This window comes from Leptonychotes weddellii, chromosome 10, assembly GCF_054177405.1.
Source record: "Leptonychotes weddellii isolate Sample4059 chromosome 10, ASM5417740v2, whole genome shotgun sequence".
NCBI classification, from domain to species: domain Eukaryota; kingdom Metazoa; phylum Chordata; class Mammalia; order Carnivora; family Phocidae; genus Leptonychotes; species Leptonychotes weddellii.
This window is the reverse complement of record NC_138378.1, coordinates 19,662,334-19,673,022: the sequence shown is the minus strand read 5'-3', so window position 1 is coordinate 19,673,022 and position 10,689 is coordinate 19,662,334. Positions and strand designations below refer to the sequence as shown.

General features: G+C 41.2%; 1 protein-coding gene across 7 annotated transcripts in view; it reads right to left on the bottom strand.

Moving 5' to 3' along the window:
- Window positions 1-167: 167 nt before the first annotated feature.
- Window positions 168-10,689, bottom strand: part of MROH8 (maestro heat like repeat family member 8) — a 58,201-nt gene continuing 47,679 nt past the window's right edge. For 2 of the 7 annotated variants that reach the window (XM_081832810.1, XM_081832813.1), the window contains 4 exons: window positions 9,955-10,054; window positions 9,640-9,705; window positions 2,838-2,999; window positions 169-558 (listed from right to left, as the gene is read on the bottom strand). In XM_081832810.1, coding sequence (XP_081688936.1) covers window positions 2,851-2,999; window positions 9,640-9,705; window positions 9,955-10,054 — 315 coding nt within the window. In that variant the 3' untranslated portion in view covers window positions 169-558; window positions 2,838-2,850. Of the gene's footprint in view, window positions 563-2,837; window positions 3,000-9,639; window positions 9,706-9,954; window positions 10,055-10,689 lie in introns of those variants that run through there. The other 5 variants (XM_081832811.1, XR_014149095.1, XM_081832812.1 and 2 more) reach the window with 5 other exon arrangements.

Here is a 10,689-nt window from a genome sequence, read left to right as displayed (position 1 = left end):
GACGCTTAACAACTGAGCCACCCAGGCGCCCCCCCCAAAAAAAGTAATTTCTTATAAGTATGTATTTCAGTATAAGGAAGTAAAGCAATATTCAGAGTAAAAGAAAGTAAGAATCTAAAATAATAAAGACATGGCTGGGCCAGTAATCGATAATGAATAATACCTTTTAATAGTATATGATGAAAATAAAACTGAAATCATATTCAATTATATTGAACTTTTAACATATTATAACACAAATTAAGTCCAGAAATTTTTGTTGTGTATATTTTAAAAATTCTATAAAAACACACACTTATGTCTGAGGAGAGCCTTGTAAGAAAATAATGGAGATATTCGGAATTAAAGGACTTGTTAATGTAATCAGCATTAAGTACTTCTTCCGCCTTTCCCAAACTGCTGAGGTAGTAAAAAGCAGACCTCTGCTTCTTCTTCTTTTTTTTTAAGTAATCTCTATGTCCAACATTGGGCTTGAACTTATGACTCCGAGATCGAATTGCATGTTCCACCAACTGGCCCAGCCAGGCGCCCCAGACCTGTGTTTCTTAATGGATGCTTCTCTCTGTGAATTTTAACCCAATGAAACATAAATAAAATAAGTATTGTACTTGCCCCTCCCTGTTGGTGGTATTACTCAGAAAATAAAAATCTGCCTGGAAGGAAAGGGACTCTGGCATAAATATGAGTGAAGAGAAAGGATTCTTTCAAACTCTTACATGTCTCTGGTGATCTAAACCACATCCTAAACCTAGAGGTCTGTTCATTGCTGTGAGACAGGGTAGTACATGAGATCAAACCCAGGATTCAAACAATATTCCTCAAGAATAACCACCAGCTTTTGTCTTAAGTCCACTCCTCTACAGTGTTCGATGCACATTCTATCCTTTTGAAAAGTGAAGTATGCTAACTTTGTGTTTATTATTTGAGGCTCAATATCACTTTACACCATTTTTTTTTGGTTACATGAATTTGGGGTACGAGTTCAGCAACTGGGATTCATGGTAGAGTAGTTCTGCATTTATTGACAGTAGAGGAACAGAGCAGATGAAAAAAGGGCAGAGCAGACGAGCCAAGGGTGTAGACTTTGCATCCAGACTCTCGAGTTTGAATCCTGGCATTTACTAGTTATGTGACTTCGGGCAAGTCACTTTCATCTTCCGTCCCACAGCTTTCCCATGTGTAAAATGGAGAGAATCATACATGGAGTGGCTGAGGATTAAAAGAGTTAATCATATAATGTACTTAGAGTCTGGCTCATTGTAAACATCCGGTGTTAGTCATTCTTACTGAATAATCCACAAAATGGATAGTTCAAAAGTGGAGAGTGAAGGTGGTTTAATGCAGCGAGACCAAGGAGAAGCAAGCGCTGTGGGTAACTCAAATGTGCTCAGTGCACTGAAGTTTAGCATCCAGCGGCCATCCTCCAGGTGTCCTTTTGGCTCTGCTCAAGGGTGAAGATTTAATTCAGCCTGCAAGTAGCTCAAAACTCCTGACTGCTAGCCTCAAATATGAACACCTCTCTTGGGCAGGGTTCCTCTTGAGGTCACACATAGCATGCTGTGACAGCCCCTAAAACAAACCTAACTCACCATTAATCATAAAGAAATTTGTAAAGATGTCTTGGCAGAGGGCTGGGGGTGAAAGGTGAAAATCTGGGGGGCAGGGTGGTGAGGATTCATGTTGCTCACTTTACAACAAAAACCACGCAATTCACCATTGGATGTGTCTATTTTTCACATGCCAGTTTACTCATTTCCTCTCTTTTCTCATACCACCTCCCAGAGGCCTCTCCATTGCTCTAGACAGTTCAGCTGTGGTTCTCCACTTATGTTCCTCAAGCAAACAAGAGCCTGGGAAGTAGACCAATAGTGACCATTTCTAATTAATCTGGTATGCCTCTTGGGGGTTCCCACCCTTCTACATGCAGCTTATCAAATTATTCACCCAACACAAACTAATCTCTTTTTTGGGACACTTCTTGAAAATTTTCTCCATTTATGCTTAAAGCAGATGGTGGGTGCTCAACAAACAATAGCTCCCATCTGGGAGCCACTTGAGCATCTGACAGTAGTTGTAGGAGAGACCATCAGGAAAATGAAAAGGGGAAGGAAGGAGTGGAAATCTTGCATAGGGTAGATTCAGTATTATATTACTTCAGAAATTTTTTCTTGCTTGAAGGTTTTTAAGGGAAAGAGAAAGGAGGAGAAAGGTCACAAGGATTTTATAAAAATACACCAGTAATATCAAACTGTAAGAATTGGTTGTTACCTTATTCCTAAGATTGTTGACAAGTAGATGGGGCTTTGACGAAAGACCCAACAGTACTAACATTGCAATATTAACATTTATTTAGAATCTCTTTTGAAGCTGTGCCAGACCTGTTTATCAAGACTGTAACTTCATGGAAGTTCTGGCATGCCTCAAAAACTCAGCAGAATTTTGCTATTTCTGCAAATTTAAAGAGCTGCCTTCCCTTATATATTCTAATTCCTTTTTTTAAAGATTTTATTTGTCAGAGAGAGAGAGGGAGAGAACAAGCAGGGGGAGCGCCAGGCAGAGGGAGAAGCAGACTCTCTACTGAGCAGGGAGCCCGACGTGGGGCTCGATCCCAGGACCCTGGGATCATGACCTGAGCCAAAAGCAGACACTTAACCAACTGAGCTTCCCTGGTTCCCCTATATTCTAATTCCTTAAAGGTTTTGACAGCAAAAATTATGTTCTGAGGTAATAAAATGGGTGGAGGTAGCTTCAGGCTGGCATTGCTTTAAGTCTGAAAAAAAAATGGGGCACTATTGTTTTTGTGGTTTCTGAAAGAATTAGTTTTTACTCGATGTTACTTGCCTTGCATTTCTAAGTAGGAAGACATCTGATGAGGTTCCTCAGCCCGCAAACGGACTGCCTGGGATCTGGTTCAGCCCCCACCTTCTGCACTCGGAAGAGAGCCCGAGAGGCGATGATGCGCAGAGAGGGCTCAGGATCACCCAGCAGATCTCTCAGATCTAAATGGCCAGAAAACCCAGGTTGGAGCTGAAGGTCTATGAAAATGATCACTGGTCCACACACCAAAAAGCCAACAAGCCTGCAGCAGCTGTGATAAAGGACTAACTTTTTCTAAGACTCTATCTGAAAGTTATACATTTGTAGATCAATTCCAATTTTGACCTGTGAAACTTATTCATTTTTGAATTGCCAAATAGTTTACTCCTTTACAATAACCACACTGCCAAGTAGTCCCCCTAAAGTCAAATTATCTGTACTTGTCAAGCCATGTCTAAGACTGCTGATTTCTAAGTTCCTGTGTTGGTCCTAGAGGCTACTCTTAAGTTGTTATTCCTTTTAAGCTTTTTCTTAAATTTTTTTAGTTTTATGTTTCTTTGTGCAAAATAAATACACGTTCATTGTGTAGAAAATTTAGATAACATATAAGCACTAGAAGAAAATCAGTTACCCATAATTCGACCACCAGAGAAAACCACTGTTACATTTCTGTTTCTTTTTTATATTCAGTTACACATGTGTGCCTTTTTGTTCAAGTGGAACCACATTATACATATTATCTAATAATTTTTTATTTAATATTGCATCATCACTTATCCAAGTCATTAAAATTTTTTTCTGTAATATATTTCATAGCTTTGGGGTGCCTGGCTGGCTTAGTCAGTAGAGCATGCAACTCTTCATCTTGGGGTTGTGAGTTCGAGCCCCACGTTGGGCATAGAGATTATACTTTTATTTTATTTATTTATTTATTTTTAGAAAGATTTTATTTATTTATTTGACAGAGAGAGACACAACGAGAGAGGGAACACAAGCAAGGGGAGAGGGAGAGGGAGAAGCAGGCTTCCCGCTGAGCAGGGAGCCCGATGCGGGGCTCGATCCCAGGACCCTGGGATCATGACCTGAACCGAAGGCAGACACCTAACGACTGAGCCACCCAGGCGCCCTATTTTATTTTTTTTTAAAGATTTTATTTATTTAATTGACAGAGAGAGAGAGAGAGACAGCGAGAGAGGGAACACAAGCAGGGGGAGAGGGAGAGGGAGAGGGAAAAGCAGGCTTCCCACTGAGCAGAGAGCCTGATGTGGCGCTCGATCCCAGGACCCTGCGATCATGACCTGAGCCGAAGGCAGTTGCTTAACCAACTGAGCCATCCAGGCGCCCCAAGGTTATACTTTTAAAAAAATATTTTTCATGGCTTCCTATGATTCTATAATATGGATATGCAATACTTTATGAAACTAATTGCTTAGTATTTCTAATCTTGGATGTTTTCCATTTTTGCTATTTAAAATAATGCTGGAATGAACATTCCTGTATCTATTTCTGCTTTTCTTTTTTTTTTTTAAAGATTTTATTTATTTATTTGAGAGAGAGAATGAGATAGAGAGAGAGAGCATGAGACGGGGGAGGGTCAGAGGGAGAAGCAGACTCCCTGCCAAGCAGGGAGCCCGATGCGGGACTCGATCCTGGGACTCCAGGATCATGACCTGAGCCGAAGGCAGTCACTTAACCAACTGAGCCACCCAGGTGCCCTATTTCTGCTTATTTTCATAGGATAAATTCTTAGCAGTGAGATTGATAAGTCAAAGTATATATTTACTTAAAGGGTTTGATACATATTGCCAAACTTCCCTATAAAAATGGTGTATCAATCTATGCTCATACCAGCACAATGTATGATAATGTCAGTTTTCAGGTGCCTGGCTGGCTGAGTCAGAAGAGCATGTGACTCTTGATCTCAGGGTTGTGAGTTCAAGCCCACACTGGATGTAGAGATTACTAGAAAAAATAAATAAACTTTATTTTTTATTTTTTAATAATAAATAAACTTAAAAAAAAAGATAATGTCAGCTTTCCCTTAACATATTTATGTTGATTAATTAGAAGTGTTTGCCATTTTGACAGAAAAAGGTCATACTGGTATCTCATCATTGCTTTGTTTTATAAGCTTTTTAAAAATTATTTTTATTTTGTTTTTAAAAGATTTTATTTATTTATTTATTTATTTGAGAGAGAGAGAGAATGTGAACAGGAGGAAGAGCAGAGGGAGAAGTGGACTTCCCCACTGAGCAGGGAGACCGATGCAGAACTCGATCCCAGGACCCTGGGATCATGACCTGAGCCGAAGGCAGATGCTTAACTGACCGAGCCACCCAGACACCCCCAAACATTTTTTTAAAGATTTTATTTATTTATTTGAGAGACAGAGAGAGAGAGAGAGCGCATGTGCGTGCACAATTCGGGGGAGGGGCAGATGTGGAGGGAGAGGGAGAGAATCTCAAGCAGACTCTGTGCCAAGCACAGAGCCCCATGTGGTGTTCCATCTCACAACCCCAAGATCACAACCTGAGCAGAAACCAAGAGTTGGACGCCCAACTGACTAAACTACCCAGATGCCCCTGTTGCACAAACTTTTGATTACTAGTAATATGAATATTTTTTCATATATTTATTGGCCATTCATCTTCTATGAACTGCTTATACTGTTTGCCACTTTCTTTTGAGATCTATTGATTTGTTTAAAGGATACGAACCCTTTATCATATTGCAAATATATCCCCCCAATTTTTTTTTTAAAGATTTAATTTATTTATTTGAGAGAGAGAATGAGATAGAGAGAGCATGAGAGGGGGAGGGTCAGAGGGAGAAGCAGACTCCCCGCTGAGCAGGGAGCCCGATGCGGGACTCAGTCCGTGGACTCCAGGATCATGACCTGAGCCGAAGGCAGTTGCTTAACCAACTGAGCCACCCAGGCGCCCATATATCCCCCAAATTTTTGTTTAGTTTTCAGTTTTGTCTGTTTTTTTTCAAAGTTGATTTAAAAAATTTTTAGATAGATAATCTATCATTCTTTTACTTTATGGATCTGTCTTTGGTATCATACTTAGATAAAGCTCTCCTTTTTTAATTTTTTAAAATTTTTATTTATTTTTTTAAGATTTTACTTATTTATTTGACAGAGAGAGGGAACACAAGCAGGGGGAGTGGGAGAAGGAGAAGCAGGCTCCCCGCTGAGCAGGGAGCCCAATGCGGGGCTCGATCCCAGGACCCTGGGATCTTGACCTGAGCTGAAGGCAGACGCTTAATGACTGAGCCACCCAGGCGCCCCTCTCCTTTTTAAAAAGTTTTATTTATTTAAGTAATCTGTATACCCAGTGTGGGGCTCAAACTCATGACCCCAAGATCAAGAGTCATATGCTTTACCCACTGAGACAGCTAGGTGCCCCTTAGGTAAGGCTTTGTTTTTAATTTCCAATTTTCCAAGGTCTCGAAAATGCTCAGGGCCTCTTTATAGTTTAAAGCTTTTTATTTCTTTTGTAAAATTTTGTTTTTTTTAAAAGATTTTATTTATTTATTTGACAGAGAAAGACACAGCAAGAGAGGGAACACAAGCAGGGGGAGTGGGAGAGGGAGAAGCAGGCTTCCCAATGAGCAGGGAGCCTGATGTGGGGCTCAATCCCAGGACCATCATGACCTGAGCTGAAGGCAGACGCTTAATGACTGAGCCACCCAGGTGCCCCTCTTTTGTAAAATTTTAAAAAAGATTTTATTTTTAATTTTTTTTAAAAAGATTTTATTTATTTATTTGACAGGGAGAGACACAGCGAGAGTGGGAACACAAGCAGGGGGAGTGGGAGAGGGAGAAGCAGGCTTCCCGCGGAGCAGGGAGCCCGATGCGGGGCTCGATCCCAGGACCCTGAGATCATGACCTGAGCCGAAGGCAGACGCTTAACGACTGAGCCACCCAGATGCCCCTTATTTTTAATTTTTAAAAAGATTTTATCTATTTGAGAGAGAGAGCGATTGAGCACAAGTGGGGGTGGGGTAGAGGGAGAGGGACAAGCAGATTCCCCGCTGAGCAGGGAGCCTGATGTAGGGGCTTGATCCCAGAACCCTGAAATCATGACCTGAGCCAAAGGCAGACACAACTGACTGAGCCAGCCAGGCGCCCCTAAAGATTATATTTTTAAGTAATCTCTACACCCAATATGGGGCTCGAACTCACAACCCTGAAATCAATGGTTGCATGCTTCATCAACTGAGCCAACCAGGTGCCCCTGAAGCTTTTTAATTCTTAAGTAGCATTTTAACCTGTAAATTCATGTTTATTTCCAAAATGGAATGCTATTTTAATTTCTTTCAGTTCTTGCATTAAGATCTATCTGTTTCACAGAATACATGAAGGAGCAAATACCAGTTTTGGAATCTACAGGAATGGAAACTTATTTTGTCCTGAAGTCAGTTTAAATTCATATTTAAAATTTTGTTATTTTTGTTTAAATTTAGCTTAAAAATTACCTGCATTAAGTGACATAAATTTGTTCAAAAAAGAGTGCTAGAACACCCTATTCTAAGACAGATAAGCCACTGTTAGGGAAGGAAGAGGGTAGGATTATTCCATTAGGTTGAACCACATGAGAATGTTATTTGATTTGATTTTGCCCTACAGATTGGCAATTTCTTATGGCTCATATATAGATCTCCTACATAAATGACTTTAGAATGGAAAAGGAACTTTGGTTCCCCATTGTTTTAGATTAGAAAATAATGTCCTTTTAATTGAACAGAATCAACCATGTAGAATCCTGCCTCATAGAATAAAAGAATCTATGTATCTATGTGACTTTTCCTTTTTTTGCTTCTGATCACTGTAGGGATGTAGAAGTTAGAGAAAAGTGGCATGGTCTTCTTTTTTTAAAACTTCTTTTTTGCTTTTTTTGTTATTGTTGAGGTATAATTGACATGTAACATAAAACATTATGTTAGTTTCAGGTGTACAACATAATGATTTGATATCTGTATATTGCAGAATGATCACTACAACAAATCTAGTTAATCTCTCTCATAATCTTTTTATACATATAATTTTTTTCTTTTTAATTTAATTAATTTATTTTAAGTGAACTCTACCCCTGATGTGGGGCTCAAACTTATGACTCTGAGATCAAGAGTTGCATACTCTACTGACTGAGCCAGTCAGGTGTCCCTCGCATAATCTTTCTTTTTCTTTTTTCTTTTTAAAGATTTTATTTATTTATTGACAGAGAAAGAGAGAGCACAAGCAGGGGGAGTGGCAGGCAGAGGGAGAGGGAGAAGCAGGCTTCCCACTGAGCAGGGAGCTCCATGCAGGGCTTGTCCCAAGACCTTGGGATCGTGACCTGAGCCAAAGGCAGATGCTTAATTGACTGAGCCACCCAGGTGCCCCTCTCATAATCTTTCTTTCTTTTTTTTTTTTTTTAAAGATTTTATTTATTTATTTGACAGAGAGAGACACAGTGAGAGAGGGAACACAAGCAGGGGGAGTGGGGGAGGGAGAAGCAGGCTTCCCGCCAAGCAGGGAGCCCGATGTGGGGCCTGATGTGGGACTTGATGTGGGGCTCGATCCCAGGACCTTGAGATCATGACCGGAGCCGAAGGTGGACACTTAACAACTGAGCCACCCAGGCGCCCCTCTCATAATCTTTCTTAAATAAGGTCCAGCTTCTGCCTATTTTACCAATTACATATTTTTATTTTAAAAGTAGTGAATTGTTCAGGATTCTATTTTATTTTTTTTAAGACTTTTTTCCCCCCTCAAGATTTATTTATTTATTTGGGGGGGAGGGGCAGAGGGAGAAGGAAAGCTGACTCCCCGCTGAGCATGGAGCCTGAAGTGGGACTCAATCCCACGACCATGAGATCACAACCTGAGCCGAAATGAAGAGTTGGACACTTAACCAACTCAGCCACCCAGGCGTCTCTTAAAGATTTTATTTTTAAGTAATCTTTACACCCAGAACGCCTGGGTGGCTCAGATGGTTAAGTGTCTGCCTTTGGCTCAGGTCATGATCTCAGGGTCCTGGGATTGAGTCCTGCATCGGGCTCCCAGCTCGGTGGGGAGCCTGCTTCTCCCTCTCCCTCTGCCTGCCGCTCCCCCTGCTTGTGCTCTCTCTTTCTCTATCTCTCTGACAAATAAATAAAATCTTAAAAAAAAAAAAGTAATCTTTACACCCAACGTGGGGCTTGAACTCACCATCCGAGTTCAAGAGTATCATGCTCTATCAACTGAGCCAGCCAGACGCCCCCAGGATTTTAATTTGGTTCTCATAGTACATACTTTGGGGTCATGAGGCTTGGCATTTCATGGCATTTTCTAATTGTAGGACTACTTCTTAAGTGGGAATAAATAATTCTTTGAGTGCTAAATCCTCAAAGCTGTACAGTTATTGAAAATTTCCACTCACTGACAATTCAGGAAACCATTTACATGATGGTTGCCTTATATGACTATAAGCCTCTGTATTACTAAGTTCTGCCACCTCACAGGACAACTGCTTATAGAAAATAGGGCTGCAGTCATCTCTGTGGGTACTTGTGAGCTATTGCCATAATTTAGTAAGATGGTATTTCTAGGTGGAATCAGGAATTGTTCCTGAGACACTCATCAAAGCTGGTTTCCAGACAAATAGGGTCATGTCCTAATGGGGGGGAATTGGACTGGGATGAGATCTCCAAGGTCTTTATTACTGCAAAAGTCAGGCTCTCTGGTTCCCAGGGTCTCAGATCTGTCAGAGAAGAGAGCCTGCCCATAGTCACCACCTCAGATCTCTCTCGAAACGTGAGGCACCCCAAACCAAACCCAAGTGTGTGATCACTCACCGTTCTCTATCCAGTCAGTGCCCTTCATCCTGAGCTCACTGTGATCCACGTACTTTAATAAGAGTCCTAAATGCAGGATAAAGTCAGTGAGGCTGTAGTCTGGCTTTGGCTCTAAGCAGTTGGCAGAATTGGCCTTTTGATAATTAGATTCTAAAAACTTGACTTTCAAGTGCCTTATAGTTAGCTAGAGATAACAGCCCTTTTCTCCAAGGAAGTGTTTTCAAGATCACGTTCATAAAGAACGGGGATACTCAACAACACAGTTTGGGAAGATATAGGATAAAGTGACTGTAGAAATAAAAGGAGTGTTTATACCTACGAATAAGACTGCTGCTCTCCTGATAGGAAGCTTTGCGTTCTTGGAGAACATCAATGTTTGGGCGAGGAGGTTAACTGTCCCCTGGCATTTTTTTCCCTAAGTGGGGAAAAAAAGAGTAGAAAGGAGTGAAGTACACCACTGTTTTTGTCAGGCCCACTGTAGTTTCCAGAGCCAGGGACGATGCCAGACGTTAGACACATAGAATATGGCACTTGAAATAATAACTGCAGTTGCTTAATGAATGTGATGCCACAGTAACAAGTCCCTAGACAAAGTTACATCCTCTGGATACACCGTGCTCACACCCCCTCATGCCCCAGATTGTGCCCATGATGCCTCTAAGTCCATCTCTACTTCTCTGTATCTAAGTCTTCTCTGTTCCCTCAGCTCTGCCTTGAGCTCTGCCTCCCTATCGGCTCTTCCCAGATCCCTCTTGCCTTCCTGACCTCACTCGGCTCTGAGCATTTCTGCAGGTACCCCTCTCTTCACATATCATTTTCCATCTTGAGTTTCTATTTAATTTTCCACAGAGGTTTTTTTTTTTTATTCTTATGTTAATCCCCATACATTACATCATTAGTTCTAGATGAAGTGTTCCATGATTCATTGTTCGTGCACAACACCCAGTGCTCCATGCAGAACGTGCCCTCCTCAATACCCACCACCAGGCCAACCCATCCTCCCACCCCCCTCCCCTCTAGAACCCTCAGTTTGTTTTTCAGAGTCCATCT